The sequence below is a fragment of the Sander lucioperca genome, chromosome 8 (genome assembly GCF_008315115.2).
Source record: "Sander lucioperca isolate FBNREF2018 chromosome 8, SLUC_FBN_1.2, whole genome shotgun sequence".
Classification (NCBI taxonomy): domain Eukaryota; kingdom Metazoa; phylum Chordata; class Actinopteri; order Perciformes; family Percidae; genus Sander; species Sander lucioperca.
This window is the reverse complement of record NC_050180.1, coordinates 17,180,454-17,202,689: the sequence shown is the minus strand read 5'-3', so window position 1 is coordinate 17,202,689 and position 22,236 is coordinate 17,180,454. Positions and strand designations below refer to the sequence as shown.

General features: G+C 39.7%; 2 protein-coding genes across 2 annotated transcripts in view; one reads left to right on the top strand and one right to left on the bottom strand.

The window, feature by feature from the left end:
* The window catches only part of phf11 (PHD finger protein 11), a 30,018-nt gene extending 29,994 nt beyond the window's left edge, over positions 1 to 24 (top strand). The window contains exon 19 of the transcript XR_004104031.2: positions 10 to 24. The gene's annotated coding sequence lies outside the window, so the exon portion shown is untranslated. The remainder of the gene's footprint in view (positions 1 to 9) is intronic.
* A 1,308-nt stretch (positions 25 to 1,332) lies between these two features.
* Positions 1,333 to 21,060, bottom strand: kpna3 (karyopherin alpha 3 (importin alpha 4)). Its single transcript, XM_031293892.2, has 17 exons — positions 20,787 to 21,060; positions 17,759 to 17,803; positions 13,412 to 13,501; positions 11,490 to 11,519; positions 11,329 to 11,381; positions 11,135 to 11,230; positions 9,536 to 9,621; positions 7,037 to 7,123; positions 6,771 to 6,940; positions 6,397 to 6,441; positions 6,161 to 6,292; positions 5,913 to 6,041; positions 5,467 to 5,571; positions 5,085 to 5,156; positions 4,574 to 4,736; positions 4,160 to 4,254; positions 1,333 to 4,070 (listed from the first exon to the last, which is right to left on the bottom strand). The coding sequence occupies exons 1-17, from the start codon at positions 20,853 to 20,855 to the stop codon at positions 3,972 to 3,974; spliced, it is 1,566 nt and encodes a 521-aa protein (XP_031149752.1). The 5' UTR covers positions 20,856 to 21,060; the 3' UTR covers positions 1,333 to 3,971.
* Between the last annotated feature and the right edge of the window lie 1,176 nt (positions 21,061 to 22,236).

Sequence of the window (22,236 nt, the reverse complement as noted above, 5' to 3'; positions counted from 1 at the left end):
TTCCACAAGACTGTTAATGTTTTTACATAAAATCAGATTGACAAATCAAACCACATTGCATGGTCTTCCTCAGCAGACAGAGTATGCTCGGTTGTAGTAGCTAGAGTATTTTTTTTTAATGTCTGTAGGGAATCAAATAAAAAAAAAGAAACCAACTTAGCATCAACCCCTTTTTGACTAAATAATTCTGCCAATAACTATCAATTTATCAAAGCATGAACACACACGCACACACACACACAGGTTGGTAATGACATGGGCTTCCCTATCTGCAGAGGAAGATAGTGTAACATGACCGAAAGCTCCAGCTGCTAAGTAGTAGTGTAATTGCTGTTTTTCCAAGGTCAAAAATAAACTTCCAATCTCAACTCTTCCTCTGATGGAATATTATCCTGCCCCAAGTTCGGTGTGTTAGTTTGATGTAATTAAAGAACACATACATTTATTTTTGCAGCATGTAAGCATAGAATACACATAAAACAGAAAACCTATAGCCTATTAAAACGGATTTTTACACAGGCTTACAAAATAGGACCTAATGATTAGGTAAAAATGAAAAAGCTGCCTTAACGCTTGACCACTTCAGTTTACATCATGCTTTTGTATTGCATATACCTCGCCAACCGTAAACCTGGGGCCTGCAAAATCTGGATCACGCTGTGCTAATGTTCCACTTGGAGGCCAGTTATCTTATTTTGCACATTTTTTAATACAGTCCCAAATAAATAAACCCACATCCAGTGTCTGTAGGGTGAGTTAACCACATTGACTGTATAGGTTAAACATTGACCTCGAATCAATGCGTTCACCAAATATGCTGTACATGGATTCTGCAAACGGAAACTGTACCACTTACAAAATAAACATGTTCATTTCACAATGTGACATTTGAAGTGTCCGCTGCAACCTATTTTTTAGCATTAAATCTGCCCTGTCCTGGAGTCAGCTGTGCAGTTGATGTACCCGGGCTGTCGTGTAAATTCACAAACATCACCTGAAGAAAGAAGAAATGACTGCCATCCTGTTATTAGATGCTGACAGAGCTCACCTGTAATGTAAAGGATGTGCCAGAAAAACAATGGTAAGAGTAGAGTACTTAACATTTCTGTTTCACCAGCTATGATGGTCAATTTTGCTCTTACCCATAGAGAAGACGTGACAACAAATTCAGAGCATTAAAAACTCATGAGCTCAAGGGGGCAAAGGTTTCTCTCGCTCACGCAAACACTTGAATCCCATACTTGTTAAAAGCTTATTTCACATCCACACTCATACAACTAAAATTTGACTAAAAGCTATTGTATGTGTGAATCACAACACTTGCAAGCACGGAGGATTCAACGGCTAAACAGCAAGTTTATTTTGGTTAGGATCAGAAACACAGATCATGTCCTGAGGGTGAGATGAGGAGATGATATCAAAATCCCCTGAAATATGGCAATGATTATTTGTGGGGGTAAATGAGTGTGAGAAATGGTGTGTTACAATGTTCAGGGAATAAGATTGGAGGGGAGCAGTTACTCTCAACAGCAGAGAGCAGCATGGACCATTCCCATGGCAAACTCCAAAATTCTCCAGTTGCTCAAAGAATCGTTTCTATTCAATAAAACCTAGTTTTAGTTGAAATGAAAAACAAAAGGCACAATGATTTTCAACTCATTCTTGTCTTTAATATGCACAAGAGTTGAAAGCATCAATGAGCCACCTTAAAGAGAGGAATTCAATCTTAAATTTATAAAAAGATATAAACAATCAGAGGCCAAAACGCTGTCTGTTGCTCTTCTCCTATTATTTTATTTAAAACAACTTTTCATTAGCAAGTAAAAATCTTGCAACAAACATAAGCTTGTATCCAATTCAGATACAAGGCAACAAAATTGTAAATCTTTAAAGTGGCTCGGTCTAGTCTGCTAGTTCATGACTGTACACCCTCTCTATAGTTTTGTTCAGTATTAAACAGCTAGTCCCAAAAACAAGCTTGGGCTGCTCATAACAACCCAACCCACTATTTAAAACCCCAGTATGTCCCATCCCAAACCCCCCCCCCCCCACACACACCTGTCATGATCCCCTCTCAGTAGTTAGCAGCCGACCAGAGGATCATAAAGTCTTCGAGACCAGGGCTAGGGTTGGGTTCAAACTTTGACACATGGAACCCTCACCCATACACCAACTGGGACATGGGACGGCACATTTTAAACAGCCTGTCACCACTACGAAGAGAGAGAGAGAAAAAAAAAAAAAAACAGCCTGTTCCAATTCATCAGCATGTCATCACAATACATATGCAAGTCAAAAATAAAAACATTGAAACAAAGAAATATTGCTTCAACAAAAACAAAACAAAATAAACCCCTCCCCAGCCATCTTTGACAGTAATGTTATCGTCCATCCGATGACTGTCAGCTGCAGCAGCTTTGTACAGGCTTTATGTAAATATATTCATGTAATTCATTAGACGGCAAGGAGAGATACACATCACATTTTTGTACAATTATTCAAATTGAGTGATGACATGTGACCTTTTCATCGAAAAGTAGTTAAGTACTGTAATCAGGACCTGTACTCGTTATATAAGTCTAGTCTTTAATGAGTATAGGTCCCTTTCTGCAGGCAGACATCAATATGCCTTCTCAGACGTGTGCATAAGACTGAAGAAAAGTAAAAAGTAAAACAGACATATGGAAGCTCCACAGACTCAACCAGAAAAAGCTGAAACATGAACCTAAAATATTTGTTTGAAGAGAGAATTTAAAAGAATTAAAATAAGGTCAGGTAAGCAATTCGGGTTGATTTTAGCTCAACTTTTGTTTTTTGTTTTGTTAAATGCGCCCCAAGTTTCACATTACAGGGGAGTCCGAAGCAAACACTTCACTGGATCACAGGACGTGACCGAGCTAGGGGGGTAAACGCTACAGCCGACATGTTCCTCTTCTCTTAAGTCTCTGCGCCTTCACCTAAAGGTGCTTCCTCCCGTGACAGGTATTGACATCCGCTCTGCTGAATCACAAGCAGGCAGTTAGCAGGGTTTACAGTTGTATGTATTGAAAATAAAAAAAAGAAATTATGGCATTTTCTTCACATTTTTGATGAATTTCTTTTTTTTAAACAAATGTTGATAATTAAACAGAGGTCACATTAAAAAAGTGACGTCATTGAGTCAGAAGTCCCGTCAGTCAGTGTGCCACGGAGTCCTCTTTATGCCTTGGAGCCCTTTCATCCCTCCTGGGAGGGCAGTGGGGGTCCGTGGTTGATCATGGCTTAGCTCTGGGATTAACTCTTTAAACTGGGTGAGAGAGGGTTATTGGGGTGCCCGGCTATCGGGAATCTGTGTGAATAAAGTGTGTTGACGTGTGTACTTGTATGTCAGTGTGCGTGCACGTAGGTGAAGTAACACCAGAGGACAATCCAGGGGAGGGAAAGCACAAAAATAAACCACAAACAAACAGCAGTATTTCTTCCCCATAAGTGATATGATGGCTTCTAACAGAAGTATGCACACAAATCTTAAGTGTCAAAAAGTGTATATATGTGTGTTTGAAATGTGCTTGTGTTTTTGTCTTTGTGAAGACTTGATATTTGGCAATTAAATCTTGCCACGAAGGCTTTTTCTTCCTTCTGGTTTTATTGTGGTTTTTGTGTGATATTTCAAAGCACTGGCAGAGAAAACTGACAACCCTCCTGATGCAGGCTGCCAGATGGTAATAATGCCTGTTGTAAGACCAGGACTCCTATGGTGGGTTGCCATGTTTGGTGAAGGATGACCATTAATTTAAAAAAAAAAAAACAAAAACAAAAAACCCCGTAGTGCAGAGGTGGGGTGGGTTAATCCTTCAGTGGTAAGTTTCCTTGTTGAAGTGATGGGAAGTAAATCCTTCGGTACCAGGTTGCCAGGTTTGAAGAGAGATGGATGAATGTCTGGAGTGATTACAGAGTACCTGTGCAGCTGGTTGAACCAAACATCCTGGCTTTTAGAAATTAAACTCCTTTGTTTGCATGTTGGAAGCTGGATCAAAGTTGAAGGTCCCTCCTTGAGTGGTGTCAGGGATCAAGCTTGGATCTTCATCAATCTGAAAACGACAGATATGGTGAGATCACGGCACAGGAAGTTGGCGTACGAGCAGGAAAAACAAATGAAGATCACTGGTGGTAAACTTACATCATCTCCTGAAAAGTACTGATCAATGATCTCAAAGGCTAGTTTGTAGATATCTTCATTCTCATGCTGCTGCAAATTTTCTATCTTCTCCAAACCTGAAAAATCAAAACAATGACAAACATACAATTTCCTGTTATTAACAACATTAACACCAGGAACTAGCTACGTCAGTAACTTACATATTTCAAATTGTACAATCTTCAAAATATGTACTTGTTTGCCCGATAAGAATGGAAAATAATATACCCAAAACGCTAGTCCTTGGCAGAAGAAAAAAAAAAAAAAAAAAAAAAAAAAAAAAAAAATCACACCAATTTTCCCAATAAAAAACATGTTTAATGTATAAAGAGATTAAAACAAATGAAGAAAGCAGACTGGGGCATAATGCAGGGAAACCATCATCCAGATACAGACCTCCACACTCCTCTATGATCTCAGCAATAGTGCTGGCTTCGTCCCCTGCCATGATGAGGATATTTTTCAGGCCGTCCAGGACCACCTGCACCACCTGTGAGTCCTTCACCGACAGCAGGTTACAAAACGGGGGGATGACATTCTGCTCCACCAGAAACTCCACCTACACAAACCCACACACACCACATCCATACTTGATTACAACACAGGTACATGGTTACAAGTGTGGAACACGTCCTCGTTATTTCACTCAAGTCAACATCGCCTAGTTTCACCCTTCAATAATGGGGACAGTTCTGTCTCTTGAAGAAAATATGAAATGGTGAGTTAAACATTTACTATTGAAATTATGGAATATAATATGACTGACTCACATGCTAGGTAGGGTTTCAACAGTTAAAATAATACACACTTATGTTGAATAAAAACAAAATAAATCCCTTATGGTATCAGTAAATTAATTCAAACGCGCTCCAGATTTCTACATCATTGGTCCCAAAGCCCAGCTCACCTGGTCTTTTCTCCCACTGATGGTGAGGTTGCTGATGGCCCACGCTGCCTCCTTCTGTGTACCAAAGTCACCCTGTAGAGAGACAAGCTGTCACTAAGATGTGGACATAGCAGCTCTTTTCTACAAAAGCATAATGCCGAAACACAGAAAATCCTAGGCCGCGTTTGCATTCAGTGTCCAATCCGTTTTTATCAAGAGTTGTTTTGATTCTCCGGCTACAAAACAGAATGTGTCGATGCAACATAATGTATAGGATTAATGCCCAAATTATGCTTTTCCAAAATTTCAGAGTGTTATACTATTTGTTCAGAAAATTGAATATAAAGAATAGAGAACATAAAGCTTCAGGAATGCATTTCCTGCTCTTCCACCATGCACAAACCTTAGCCAGCTGGTGAATGATCATAGGAATCAGCCCAGCATCGATCACAGCTTGGACCTGCTGCTGGTTCCCAGCTGTAATGTTGGACAGGAACCAGACTGCTTCCTGCAAACAGACCAATAACAAATGCTCAAAACCTGCTCTATATCTTCCACACACACGGATATTCTTTCACCGTGCATTTATATTCCACTACATTACTCTCATTGACCTAGTAAACAGGGAATATAGCAGATGATTGACCTAAATAATTTTTTGGATTACACAGTTCAATCTTTTTTTATTTTTTAACCCTGGTGTATTAGATATATTATACTAGATATAGCATACTTTCCGACTCTCATAAATGTCATGAACTGACACCTTACTCCTATTTCCATACTAAGCCGTAAGAAACCGGCAGACTTACAAAATAAATAAAAAAACATGAAAACTGATGGTGATACCTTGTTGATCTTTTCTTTAGGGTGTGTGAGCAGGTTCGGGAAGTGTGAGAGGACGTCACAGTTGAGCACAACCTGCGTCTGCTCGTCCGTTCCTGTCACAATATTACCCACTGCCCTCAGAGCAGCTGTCTGCAGTTTGAAGACAAAGATAATAAATATGCTGATTAATTTATTCTAATAAAATTGTGAAATGGTCATCTTACTGTAGACAAAGACTAATGGATTCAATCAATAAAACAAAGTCTCACCTGAACTTTGACCTCCTGATGGCTGAGGAGAGGCACAAGAAATGGAACGACTCCAGAATCAATGACCATTTGGATCTGCTCGTTGCCCCCGTCCGTCAGATAGGACAGAGCCCACACTGTGTCTACTAGGATCTGAACATGCGGACACATAAGCTCGTAAGACTGCAAGTCATTTTTCTTTACAATCTATAAAAATCTGTAAATACAAAATGATCACCCTTCGCTCTGATACTTACATTTATATCGGTGTGATATATTAGCACACAGAGGGCGGGCAAAATCTGTGGGGAAAGAAAAGTAGGTTGTGAGTGGTTTGGATGTAGGCAGAGGAATAGATGGATCAGATTAATGCAAAAACAGAGCAGTGAAAAGGCAAAAAATTAAAAATCACAAAGAGGAACAGCTGTCAAAACCAGACTTCAAATGTTGCTTTAAGAGCTTTATAGTTCGAAATTCCCCTGGGTGATGAGACTGATTTGGCTACTGAAAAGGCGCAGCAAAAACTCTTGTGTGACTCAGCCTGCAGTGATACCGTCAACTGCAAAGCAACACATCCATCTGTCTGGCACATGAAGCATGCACACACATGCTTACACGCAATCGCACACACCTCTTGCACAGTTTCCATAGGTGGCGGGGGATCCTTGTTGCGGCAGAGGTTAACAATGACCCAGGTGACATTGCGGAGGAAGGTGATGGGGATTGATGGGTTGATAAAAGAGAGCAGGGGCTTGACCACGCCCAGGGAGATGACATAATCCCTGCACTGTGGACCATCACCTGGGTAGGCAAGGGGGCAGAGGTCAACATAACTCTCAACAGCTGCATCCAAGCAGTATATACAGGTACACACTTCAATTAGATGACACTACTTACCTATAATGTTTCCTAAAGCCCATACTGCCTGTTCACATACGTTCTGGTGGGGAGAGTGCAGCAGTCGCAGGAACAGGGGCACTGCATCTGGATACACAAACATCAGAATATCAAATACTTGCCCAAGGTGACAGATTGTGAAACTCCAGTCACAATGAAAGCCAAATTAAATTAAACTCTTGTATCTAAACCTAAGTAGGTGTATTAACAAAATTGCAGAGGGAAAATTGTGTATTCACTAGGCCTGTCGCGATAGTCAATAAATCAATTAATCGCACGATAAAAAAAATGTTTTTTCATTTTCATGCATTTCCATTTGCATGCTTGTTTGTTTTCCTCGTCTCTCTCTCTACCAAAGAGACTGGAGGACCACTCTCGGTTCCTTAGTGTAACGAGGAGTGAATCCTCTTGTCAGTCGCATGGTCTTTGTGTGGGGAGGCGGGACTCCTGGCGGAGAGAGAGAGACAGAGAAACGCTAGTTGAGAGTTGGAGCAGGGTTTCCCTGCAGCACTTTGCAGTTAAGGCGCCATCAAAAAAAACAAAAAGTATATGAGCGATATCCGCCGTGTTACTTGGCGTTCCGTTTTCTCCCTTTCATTCCAAAGCGCACAGTTGACATCCTGCAGGTGGAGGCGGTGGAGACAGGCTCGGACATACACGCCGCTGTGGACTTGTCAGTCTCACAAGGGGTTTCAGGAAAGTGGCTGCATGTGTCCAACAATGCACAGAACATTAACCGGTACAAGCCTACAGCTGTCAGCGGACACGGAGTGCGGAAAGTGTGTCAGAGTTGCACCTGTGTGTGTGTGTGTGTGTGTGTGTGTGTGTGTGTGTGTGTGTGTGTGTGTGTGTGTGTGTGTGTGTGTGTGTGTGTGTGTGTGTGTGTGTGTCCACCCCCGCGAAGCTCCGACCTGCAGAGAGCAGAAGAAAGTAGCTGCACCTTCGCCAAAATGAAGACTGAAAAACAGAACTATTTTGGTACAAACATTTACTCGCCATGTGGCAGACAGCCACATAGATATAGATATAATTTATTAATTAGATATTATTTAAATATAATATATTAAATAAATAATTGTTAAATGTAGTACAGAGTCTGTAGTCTATCGCACAAACACTCGAGGAATGCTGCAAACATTTGACAGCCAGTACGAATTGCCTGGGAGAACATACGTGTCACAAACGGCAATTCCACAACTGTACAACAGCGTGAAAGACGACATACTAAAGGAGATCAAAGACATATTGTGGATATTTAAAATGTCTTCCAGTTCCAGTGTTAAATATTCTTTAGAAATAAAAGTGTATTGATCTTTGAAAAGGTGTACCTGCATTATTATGCCATTATCATTATATTAGATGAAAATGGTCTTGGAACGACAATATTATCATTTATCGCAATCATTTCTGGGACAATTTATCGTTCAGCAAAATTTGTTATCATGACAGGCCTAGTATTCACTCCTAAAAGAATCCTTTTTAGTAGCCAAAGTCAACGTGGCCACTTAAAAATGGAGTCTGCGATTCTGGAGAATGATTGTTGATATTTGAACTCAACACCCAAACAAATACACTCTTCCCGTCAGGGCTCCTGCACAACATTAGCATGTGCCAGATTTACCGTCCCTCTCGCTCCCACTGCCTCTCTCTTTATCCGCTGCACAGAGACTCTGCTGCGCCCCGTTCACGTAACAGCGGCAGTTTAGTTAAACTGTATTTTACACTAGGAAGGTTAAATTTAGCAATTAATCCGCGGTTTACAGGCATGCCGAATCGTAGAGGCGGTCCGTTACACTACTGTATATTAAACTGTATATTCAACATCACTGAAAGTTTATTTCTCAATAGAATGTATTTCAAAATAGAAAACATTATACTTCATAACGTTTTGTATTGTTAACACCATTGTATTATTGTAGAATTTAGCTACAACAGTAATAGCAGTTACCTTATGTAAGTCACTTCTCATTTTTTCAATTTAGGAGCAAAAGGTTTTCTTTGGGGGGAAAGTTAAAGCCCTGTTCATATTAATTGATGGTCAAGTGTAGTCAGATCTGGGCTCAGGTCCCGGATAAGCCCCCTTCTCTTACTGCATTATATTCCATTATATTTTAGATTATGAATTGTTACCTGCCAACAGAATTTTGTGTTTTCTTTGACATAAATAAAAGACATTTTACCATAAATTGGTGCCTAAAAATGTATCAGAATGCAGGAAATGAAGTCTTTGACGCTCGAAATTTAATGGGGGATGACCCCCAGATCCCCCACTTAATATTTCCCCCCCCCAAAGTCACATTCTGAGCCAGGAAAAAACCCTGAAGAATAATAAAAACCTGAGCAGTTTTAATAGGGCCCCCAGCCCCTCTCAGGCTTGGACCCCTAAAAATGACTTACTGCCTCAATTGAATGAAAAACAAATAAACATGCTAGCTTGGCAGATTGCAGACAGTATACAAACACAGCCTGCAGAAAGACAGAATGTGGCGTGAAACTTACTGGATTTAACCACAGCCTGAGTCTGTGCTGACGTCCCAGAGGCAATGTTGGTCAGAGCCCAAGCTGCCTCAAACTGAAGAGAGGGGCTGCAGGACACAGAAAATAAAAGTTAGGGGAAAAAAAACAAACAGTTAAAGACATTAAGAAATTTAGTTTCCATAGTGGAGTGGGACAGAAAAGGAGGGGAATAAAAATAATGATAAATATTGATGTGAACACTTCTTGAAATCCCATCTGCCATTAACTGTTTTTCAAGGCTGATTTTTATATTTCCCCCAAGCACCTAATACACTTCCGTTTTTGGCATTCCAGTACTAAATAGGCTTTCTAGAGCTGTGTCTCAAACTTATTTTAATCCAAAGCTTGTTGCTTATTGCATAGCGAAGTTTTTCATAATTAGTTTTTCCATATGAAATCCTGGTGAAAACAGAGTTGATGTGGTGGATAAAACATTCAATGCCGGATCAGTGGTCTAGATATTGTGCCGTTTGGCAAACCAGTGCTGTGCTCAAAAGGGAAAACTATCTTGACTTATTTTTATTTATTTTTTTAAATGCTGCAACACAAAATATTAGAAATCACAAAGTCGTAAGTGATCCTCACACCACCCACCAACCAAATGCTAGTAAATCACGGCAAGTGGTTTTAAGTCTGTCTACTCCGGGGTGTGGGTAGCTCACCCGGTAGAGCGTGCGCCCCATATACAAAGGCTCAGTCCATGTCGCAGCAGCCACAGGTTCGATGTGTGGCTCTTTGCTGCATGTCGTCCCCCCTCTCTCTCCCTATTTCATATCTACAGCTGTCCTGACTAATAAACGCCCAAAAATAAAAAAAACACAAGTCTATCTACTCCACTAAATATTTCATCAAGCAATGAGCCATGATCTTGATTTCCTACTGGTGTCTTAAGTGTTAGCTAAGATGTAAAACAGTAAACAGGGTGTGTGCCCTCTGTGATATAACCAGCCATGGATACAACAGTTTAATTTTCTGCCCTATCATGCATTCACGGATTTAATTTGAAGACTTTTTAACTACTCTTGTTTACGTACAATGGTGCTTCTTCATGCTGTACTTTGCATTGTGGTTCTGTACCTCATGATGTCATTAGGCTGAGCTGGCTTGGCTTTCTGCCATAATGCTATGGCAACATAGTAGATAATTACTTTCTCTTGATGGAGGCACATTGGTTATACTGCATTGCTGCATTTGCAACTCAGAGATAACAGAAATGTCCAACATAGGATGGTGCTCCTGTTAACATGATGCTATCTGTTGCCATGGTAGAATCCTTACAACTTCCTTCATACAAGTTCTCCCTCCCCCCCGGTGAACACAAGGTCCTGGGAATTGGGAACTCCGAGAGACGGGAATGCTGTTATATTTGGCTTGGCCTGGACTGAGAGGACCAGCCAACTGCCCTGCGTGTCCCCACATTCTCTCACACACACACACACACACACACACACACACACGATGTAGTAGCGCCAGTAATCCATCACAGCAGTCTGCAGTCTTAACAGCTAGAACACTCAGTTCATCGCGTCACAGAGAAATAACACTGAAGACAAACACAAACTGTTTTGGAAGCAGACTTACTTGTCGTCCCTTTCCAGGCATTTGACTAAAATGGGCAGGATCCCAGACTTTATCAAGTCGTCGATAGGAGGGTTTCTGTCACTCGAGAGCAGTTTTCTGACAAAGGGCAACAAACATTTATATATACATATATATTTCAATGTACAAAAAAACCCAGCTGGAGTCTGTATCTATGTGTTCTGTCAGTCACTCACCTGGCTGCCTGTACAGCACTGAGCTGGACAACTGCATTATCACTGGTAGCGTTCTGTAGTGACAAGAAGTGAAGGCCATGATAAATGTCAGCACACCATAATTAAACAGTTTAGGAGCTATTGCTGGTGGTACATAATGGAAGACTTCACTGAATCGTTACCTGTAAGATGGCATCAAGCGTAACATTTTGCTGTACAAAGAGAAATGTAAAGGAATATTAGCAGGTATAGTCAGAATTTTCTAAGCATACTCCATCATCAAATGTGAACTACTCCAAGAGTCAATTGCAGACGCCCGACTGCAAAACAGTCCAAAACAGTGCATTTCCCTCGTCATTAGGGTGCAGTAGTGATAGAAATAAACATTTTGTATCTCGTGCTGCTCAGATATAACTTTTACAATGTAATATGCAGGGTGCTGTATGGATTCAAATTGTGAAAAACATGAGCAAATATTCTAAAAACTTTTGCAGCAGAACTAAAAAATGTAACTGACTCTTGATCAACACCGCTTTACATAATATGTTAAACTTATGTAAATGTGCTTTTTGTTTACAAAGTTTTCAGCAGCTTGCACCTTGGTATCGGACATGAAAATGAGTAATGTAGAATATGCAAAATTCTTGCTGGCTTTCAACTGAAAAGGATGAAGGACATTACAATGAGCTGCATCCTCTCTTTTCCCTACTGTTTGCTTGTTGTGACTCTGAACATCCATTAGGGCTGGAAGAATAGTGTGGAAGTCCCACCCCACTTCCAGGCTAGCTCATTTCAGAATCAAGTGATATTTACAAATAAATATAACATATAAAATACGTCTCTCTACTAATGTAAGGGAGCTAAAGTTTGAAAACCTCATCAGTTTATCAAACAATGATAGCATTAGCTTTCAACACAGCTCTAATGAGACTATAACAGTGCGTCTGTGTCTAACACACAGAACTAACGTGAAATGGTAACAATAACATTGGATGAAACATTTGGGATCTGTGGTGGCACACAGTCATCCAGGTTTTGATCAGTGCTATACATTTCCTTTCTCACTATTACTGCTGTTGCGTGCCACAAATTGAGACTGCAATTTCAATTTGTGATTAAAATGCCCAGATTGGCTCACTCTGCAGGCCATTTCTCATAATTTCTTCTTAAATAATATAATCTGCAGTCAACCATTTTGGAGATAAATACATGTTGGGCAGCGCATTGCCCACATACAGATCTTTTGTGGAGAAACTAGAAGGTATCCTGAAATGACATTACAGCAGCAAGAGAGAGTGAGAGAGAACTGCAACCTTCTGGATCTAGGACCTTCAATTATCTGCTTTAGTTTTAAGATATTTGTCTCTGCGTTTTTTGATGCCAAAGCAATTCCATGAAGGTTGATGGCATTTCATTTGTGGTGCTCAAAACAAAGAAAAAAATATATATATATTAAAAAAAAAAAAAAAAAAAAAAAAACCCAGCAGATTGTGTTTCTAGAAACATTGTACTTGTTTCTCAGTTGTGTGGATTATCCAGAGAAAGTGGAACATTATTTCTGGAAGAGACAGAGAATTTCAAAGATCATTTTTCATTTCATTCAAAATCCCATTCACCTTAATTGAACTGGGGTGGTGGCAGAAATTGACAACTGGGAGCTCTCCATCTTTATGAAGAATGTGTGATACGATTGAAAGCTCCAGAACAGCCAGTAAATAAACCACGTGGTGAGATTTTTTGTCAGCTGTTTTTTCCCAGATCAAGAATGAACTTTCAGTCTCACCTTAGGAGAAAATGTTTTTTGTAATGTGGGTGAATTGGCCCATTGAAGTTTGAAATGATAAATATTACTGACAGACAACAATAACATGAAAACAAATTGATATTTAATTTGCACTGTGAATGCTTTCATTTGGGAGGAAATCCCAGTGAAAACAGACCTTTCTCCAGAGACACATTTTATTCTTACTGAAGCTATTCAGCTACTGCTACTTGTGTGTATCACACACAGTTTGAATTAAATACACTGCCCCCGGGATTTTAACCCTTCTGACATGTTATCCAGACAGTCCAGTCTCTCACACACACACACACACACACTTACTCCTTTAAAGTCTGAGTCGACATCAGAGTCCTCCAGACTCTCCTCCTGCGGGACATTTCTCTTCTTCAGTAGATGTTCATCCCGTTTGTTCTGACAAGAGGAAAAAAGAAAGAAAAGCAATGAGAGGATGAGATGAAAGTGTTCATTAATGCATTCATGATTTCTTAAAGCGACAGTGAATATAGGCCTACCTCAAAAACAATCGCTCTTTCCCAAACTTTTACTTTCTGGAGTGTAGCCTACATGTTAGAAATCCCCATCCTAAGTGGCTAAGTCTGAGAAATCTGCCTGCAGGCTAGTCCACAAAGCAAAACACACACTCATCTTTGAAGGACACTGAACCTTAACTCTCTAACCCTCTCAACACACTCTGCAACCCCCCAGCAAGCACATTCATTCAGCGCTGAAATACAAAGACATGGACATGCAGACAGGAAGAAAGACCCACACATCCCATCAATTTTCAGGGCATGTGAGTCAGTGGTAGGAGGAGATTCCCTTGCCCTACATTTCTGTGCATCATGCTGTTGTGCGTCACTGATGACTAATCAGCTAGTGCAGTGCTTCTTGCTGCTCTGATCCAGCTAAACGGAATTTGCTAGACTTGAGACCACATGAGTATTTTATAGCAATGACGTTATATGTTTTAACATATAATGTGTAACATAGCATGTGCTTGTTTAAACACTATTCTTAGACTTTCTCTGGAAGCACAATGCTACAGTATCCATTTTGTTGATTAGAATTACCACCTTAGATGGCCCTATACCGAAACATGCCTTTGCAAGTGAATCTGTTCACCGTCTAATGTGCTGTTTACATGCCGTCATTTTCTCAACGGTGTCACTTTTGTGCCACGTTGGACTGTCAAAAACACATTTCAGGTTGATTTCAATTTTTCAGGTTGATTTCAATTTTTTAATCATTTTGTGAGGCACCCAGTTCCAAGAACCAGAGGGAACCTTCCTCTTCCGCAACCTGCATATGCCTTTCCTATTCCAGGAGACTAAGAAGGAACAACTCTGAAAAATAGCACATGACTCAACTAATGCAAATAAGACTTTTTTCACTAAATTTATCAGTAAGGCAATAGATAATCCTTACTAAAATGCTCATTAAATGTGCTGTGGATATTCATGCCTAATGGAACACCACTACTCAATGTGGACTTTGAAGTGGTTATAACCCTTATCGATGACTCCGATCTGATCTTAGTGCTGATTTCTCAGTCGTCAGGTGTAATCTACAAAGAATTTTTTTCCACTTAGGAAAAAAGTGATAGTTGTGATTGATCTTCTTGTTGTCAGATATCACATCAAATGAAACAAATAACTCTTAACCTAGATGTGACTGATCTATTAATCAGCCTCCAGCTGTGTGTGAAAATAAAAACCTCAGGCCCATCGGCAAGTTTAAAGGGTGCATGACAGAACTAATTTCACAGTACAAAAAAAAGCACACAAAGACAATGCAACACAAGCTATTAAAACTCAACTGCTGTTAAACTGTATTCAACCCGTTAAGAACCATAATTTCAATGAGGCTGAAGACAGTGTGACTTATTCCAATGATCTTAATACATGATAGACAACGCTGCAACCCACAACTAGAATACAGGTGCCAAGTCTGATGTTACTCAGCAGAGCTTGACGATCTGCTTAGAGTCTATGAAGATTTGACCACTAAATTGTTTTTGTTCACAGTTTTAACCAAAAAATGTATTAGTATGAGCAAGAAATATCCCACCAGGCACTGTCGCAGCATACACAAAGGCTGTCTCCAAGTGACAGTCAATGAAGCAGCTCTGAAGTGTCAAATCACATGCTGAAGTTAAGGATCAACTCCTTCTGACTCTGGGAGACTTGTTTGCATACAGAAATCATGATTATACTTAACAAAATAACATTAATATCAAACATGTCTTGTATAAGCAGGGTGAGGTTTTGCATTGGTAGAAAGCTACACAGTCTTAGGCTACAAAAACAATGTTTATGTTTGAACAGGTTATAGCTCAGCGATTGCACATGAGCAGACAAAACAATATTTGGAAATGTGGTTTAGAGCCTTCTGCAGGATGTTGGCATGCTTATCTCAGAGTGCAATCAAGAGAAAATGACAAAAACATAACTTCAGATGATTCATCACAAGATGCAAACCCCTTTGTAGAACTTCGGTAGAGAAAAGCCAGGTTACAGTTAGTCGTGGCAGTAGAGCTGGGCGATATTTTTGACCAAATACCTTGATGTCGATATTGTGATGATATTGTAGGGTTGACTATTGGTGGTTTCACAACATTTTTACACAATGAGATTTTGGATAAATAATCATCAGTTATGTGGATTTAATGACTAAGTGGGTAAAGGCAAATAATACAACAGCTGGTAAGTCTGGTAAGCTCAGAAAATGACATCACTTTACTGTAATGCAGCCTTTAAAACCAGGAAAGAGAACACTTGTGTCATATTACGATATCCAAAATTTAAGACGATATCTAGTTTCATATATCAATGTCGATATAATATTGATATATTGCCCAGCCCTACGTGGCAGTCTAATGGGTTCTTAAAGGACAATTCCGGCGCAAAACGAACCTAGGGTTTAATAACGGATGTGTACCACTCTGTTGTTCTCTGGGACATGTTTTCATGCTAATTGATTGTGTTTGGAGCTTGAACGAAGCTAGCGCGGACCGCTGGTTAGCTTACAACGCTAGTATTCGGGGCACAGGGAAAGTAAAAACAAATCGCTATTTATACCACTAAAAATATGCCGCGACAGGGTCTCGTACTTCGGGAAACTGGTGGTGTACCTGCGGACATTGTGAAGCTATGGCCACCGAACAGGAGTATCTGTGTTGCACGGAGTGGGACCTGTTGCGTCGCAACACCCAAGAGACGCAGTGTTTTGTACAGTCTGAAGATTTCCCCTCTCTGATGAACAGGGAAACTTTTTTCCATGTCCCGAAATTGATGCATCAAATCTCTTTAGGCAATGTCATCGTAAAGCAGCAGCCGTACGATGATCCAAAGCGCATATCCAAACCCACCCCCTGAACTAACATCAATCCAACTGAGCATGGGTCTCACTTACTGAAGAACAGAATGAAGGCGAATATTCCCTGCAACAAGCAAAGACGTTAGGACCCCTGCATCTTGTGAGGTCTATTGGTCGTAGACTTGGGCAATTAGTGATTGCAAAGAATATGCACTCAATCTATGTGACAATTCCTACACCGTTCAGCTGATGTAGATGTTAACACCCTCAAATTTAAGCTGAAAGTTGGCATTTTACTCTTATAGTCCTTGATTAATTTTTAGCCCATGGTGCAGAATAAAGGACAAAAACAACCAAAAAAATATGTCATAAGCACAAAACTGGTCATTGTACGATGCCTACTAAAAGCCACCCGTGTTCATGTTTTGCTCCTACAAATCAACACTGATGATAGCACTACATCCTCTTTCCTTTTAATTCCTTCACCGTGCTGGAACAGTGGGAGTGCAGCAAATCAACAACAAACACGGTAGCCTGGTAACAAAAACTCATCCTGGCCCAACATCATTTGGCAACATACTGTGTTGGCCAAATTGAATAAATGCCGAGTATAATACCTTGTAGCTTGCGCTCTGTGTTTGTGCTAACTCTTCTATTTACCTGTAAATTCTTTAAACAATCAGTTTTTTCCCTGTGACAAGCAATTTCAATTTCTCAAAGAAGGCTAGTCCAAAAAAGTGCAATTTCCATCATTAAATTACAGAAAGTGTGCAAAAATTAAAAAATTCTACAACAGAAATGCATAAATGCTCAATAAATCCACATTGCTTTGAAGGTGTCTGTTTGGAAGAGACCTTGATTATTGAGGGACAGACCAAACAAGTATTTCGGTGTGTAATTAACACACTATGACTGTTAATTAACTATAACTATTTAACTATTACCCATTAACTGACTATGGGGGGAGGAAATTAAACACGTGTGCAACAGAACTGACAAAAGGAAAACAAAAATGCATGGCTTTCAACAGTTCTCATGACAAATGTTTGGTCAGTTGCAAGAAACAGTGTAATAGTGGGTGGTGAATGAGGCTTTGTTAACATTTGAGCCAGTTCACTTAAGGGTCAAGCAATATCTTTGACATTAACAATGAATTAAATGGCTAGTGGTGCCAGGTGCAATGAACTTAAATGGCCAATCTTGCAGTTTTCGAACTATTATCTATAGAATGAATGGTTGCTTCCTAATGGCTCTCAGCATATAATGGTTTACTCTGAATTTTCTATTTTCTATTTATAATACTTTGACTGAGTGGTGTATGTGCGTGTAGACAGATGATGCATCTTTTCTTACCTTTCTCAACTCAACCGTCACCTCATTTCGATGTCTTCTCATAGTCTGCAACAAAAATAGAAGAAAAGAAAGACAGCAAATGAGAAAACATTAGTTTTTGACATTTTTTTGAGAAATTCAACCATTTAAATTCAACCGAAAAAGAAAAAAATGGCTTGTTACATGAATAACAAAATTGTCTAATAAATCACAAAATATCATGAGCAAAAGAAATCAAATTGTGTGTTTTCCATTAGATTGCACGCCTCAATAATAAAAGTAATTTGGTGATCTTATAACCATTTAAAAATAGCAAAACAAGTATATGACTTTTTCAGTTTAGGCATAAATCTGTGACTGAATCCTGAAAAAGAGAAACCACCACCATCACATATGAAGTTAAGAGAGCTATAAAACTAAAAAAATCAGCACAAGCAAGGAAAGACTGTCTATTGGGTTTGCAGTTCATCCTGAACAGTTTGAGATGGTCTAAGATCTTGTGACTGTTTGAAGAGGTTCATGTTGCTTTCCTAAATAGCCTCTTATGTAATCTGGGACAGTCATAACTCAGGAGGCTGTGGAGCAGAGAGGTGTCTCCCAAACACTGATCAACAACATAAATGCCATTACATTAACCCGAACAAAAATGTCCCTTAACAGACAGCAGAACATCAAATACAGTATAATAGTCCAGCCTGGATGTCTAGAGAAGTAAATGCAGTCCAGTAAACGTTAATTGGTTTAATTTGCCTAATTCTGTTGGTTGTTTGCTGTGTACCCAAAATATGAACATTTCCTAAAAATAAGAATATATATGCCTAGATTGCTGGAGCGCATATAAGCACCACAATAAATACTCAAAAATGAAATCAGCAGTTCTGCAAGGCAAGAAAGACATGGTATTAAGAAATGCTTGACCAATCTAAGCCATAAACACATTATATATGATATCCATGCGAGACTTGCAAATCAAAGCTGTTCCTAATGATGTCACGAATGAAGAGAAATCTGGTATGCCTAACCTACATAAATAAATCCCAAACTGGCATTTTCTCCCCTCCTGTAGTCCGAGTTATCCATTTAGAAAAACTCAAATTCCTGCATAGGCTCTTAAGGGGACCCAGGTCAGACATCCAAGATGCCTGGAATAGCATCAGGGATACAAAGTATGTCTGTCGTGGTAGCCATGTGCTTGTCACACTGACTCCAAGTTTCAAAACAACGACCAATGGGGCTTCAATCCATGCTTTTAGGCATTTGAGGGTCAAAACAGGACCTTGACAGATTTTGCAGAGCCATTTTCAGAAATACCTTTGTTTGGGTCTTTGGAAGGGCTGGGCAATATGGAGAAAATCCAATATCACAATATTTATGACCAAATACCTCGATATCGATACCGCAACAATATTGTAGTGTTGACTATCGGTGCTTTCACAAAATATTTACACAATGAGATTTTTGATAAATAATCGTCAGTAATGTGGATATAATGACTAAGTGGGTAAAGGCAAATAATAGAACAATTACAACAGTCTGGTAAGTTCAGAAAATGACATCACTTTACTGTAATGCAAGCATTAAAACCAGGAAAAGACAACACTTACGCCATATTACGATATCCAAAATCTAAGACGATATCTAGTCTCATATCACGATATCGATATAATATCTATGTATTGCCCAGCTTTAGTCTTTGGTGGTAAACCATTAAGGCTGAGAGAGTTGCATTTTGATAAATTATATGTATAATACAACCTTAACAAGTTTAGATACAATTTGTTACTTTGACATCTTGTCAGCTTGTCTGAACACAGTCTTTGCGAAATGGTTTGGTCATCATGTCATTGGGCATTACAGACAAATGCTGTCACAGAGATTTATAATTAGACTTGTTAGTTAAATGATGCTGCAATACCCAGCGTTTTGGACTGTGAGTTTGGCAGTAGGGCACATGGTATAACATTACTGGTGGTGTTTATTATGTGACAGTGAAGCAACCACATGTCCTTCACGTTTGTTGAATATAGAAATGTCAACTTAAAAGTCTAACCACTGAGAAATATGTGAGATAACATTAAAAACGTTAGACCAAGTCATAATAGTACTGCTGGCTCAATGTTTTAAATTCCTAAATGTTTAAGTTTGCCATTTTTAAATTAGTTCACGTGATGTCGTCTCTTTTTATCTTTTTTTATTTATTTATTTTATTATGTTTTTGATTATATTGCCTCATACTTGCTGTTGTTATATTGACCTCTGGATATCCTGCTTTTGGCTTGTTTTTTTCTGTCAAAGCAAACTCTGTTTTTAAAGGTGCTAACGTTATATACAAAAAAGTTATTATTATAAAACATTTGACGTGTTTCACATGAAAGTAGACCGTAAAACTAAAATCCTCGCATCATTACAATCCAGCTGACTGTTCAGTGGCTCACCTGGCTTTACATGCTCGCTATTTGCTTGACAACGTTAGCAAGCTAACAAGGAGGGGCAATGTTTGGTTAGGGTGGATGTGGACCAACCATGTGATTCAGCCTAAACCGATGTTTTAATAATCACGACAAATGTATGTGACGTTCACAAGTTATCCTAGGTGTTACTTGAGTCCATCTGGCTGTAAAACATAGCAAATGTCAGGATTATGGTGCAGGCCAGGCCCAGTCTCGCTTGCGACCGGTGTCCATCCAACTAGCTAGCTAGTTAACGTTAGCTGGCAGTGACAGCTATCGCCTCCTGCTCTTAATTCTCCCAATTCCAACGGTCCGACTGTCATGTTGCTTACTCTTTACAAAACATATTCTGAATATTGGTAGGCCACTTGTGTTAGCTGTATAACAATGATCACAACAGCTTAATATCGAGAGGGGAATTGACCGTTATCAAGATAGGCCAATAAGCACTTTTGATGGCGAACTCTTCACGTTAGCTTACGTTAGCTGGCAGCTGCAGTCGGGCCAGGCTCCCTAACGAGGCCCAAAGACTATCGTTTTCTACGCAAAAAACTTACTCGATTCATGTTGTTTACACTTGCATGTATATGTCAGCTCACCTCGACATCACGTCCTTTATTTTTAAAGCTCTTGATGCGGTGGTTTTCCAAGCCGGCGTTTTCTGCCATGGCTGTATGGGGTTTTGCTATTACTCCGGCTTTCGGGATCTCCTCCGTGAAAGACGAGGCACGGCAGCTCCTGTGCTGCTGCTGCTGCTGCTGCTGTTGGCTCCGGAGAGGGGGAGGACAACGACGTAACTACGTAACAGAACGCAGAGTGAGGGGAGGAGTAAATCCTAATTAGAATTTATTTATTTATTTATTAATTGCCAAGTAACGAACACTTTCAGGGATTTAGCCCTGGTGGTTGGTGCATACATAGGCTGTATCAAAAGGAAATGAACAATAAAGCAAAGTACTGCAACAGACAAGAACATATAGAATAGCAATTTTACAATAAATAATCGATATGTAACTGCCCGAGGAGATAAGGCTTGCTCAATCACTGACTTCTTTTAAATCTCTTCTTAAAACACATTATAGCCTACTTGCTGCTGTCTTTTTATCCTTTTGCCTTTTATCTGTTGTCTGTTGATCGCCACTATAGCTACTGACTGACTGTCCTCCTAACTTGCTATTTCTACTTATTTTCGATCTACTTGTGAATTCACTTTTCTTTTTATTCTTCTTCTTTTGTCCTTTAGAGCTGCCACATCTTTTGTTGTGTAGCCTATGCGTGTGTACTGATGTGCTGTGTATATGTATGCTTTTGTTTCTTCTGTTAGAGCACTTTGTAAGCTGTTGTTTTTAAAGGTGCTATACAAATAAACAAGTTAACTGTTTAACAATAGAAAAGAAGGCTGTATGGTTTAGTGCATAATATTCAAAAATGGTGAGGGAATGTGCTAAAATTCAGGATATAGAATATGTGCAAGTTATATAGTCCAGGATGTTAATGTATAGTGACTAGGGGTGGGGGGTGTAATTCAATTCAATTCAAATTTTTTTAATTAGTATCAAATCATAACAAGAGTTATCTTGAAACACTTTACAGATATAGTAGGTCTAGACCACACTCTATAATTTACAAAGACCCAACAATTCCAGTAATTCCCATAAGAGCAAGCATTTAGTGCGACAGTGGTGAGTAAAACTCCCTTTTAGGCAGAAACCTTGAGTGGTGAGTAAAACTCCCTTTTAGGCAGAAACCTTGGACAGACTCTTGGTGGGCGGTTGTCTGTCGGTCCCTCAGCTGTGATGCCACCACGTTGTCTCCCGACGGGGATGGAGGCTTTTATTTTGGAGATCAGGTGGACTTTCGGAACGTTTTGGAAGCTGGTCGCAGAGTGCCCCGGACCATCTGCCGGACCAGGAGCTGGCTGCAGGATGACTCAATCACTATTAACAGTTTTTAATGTTCTATCAGACTAGGCTATAACTAGCCTACTCGAGAGTCTGCTCTTGAGACTTTGCTCTAATTTTCGGGACAATTAGGGCAGGAATTGGGATT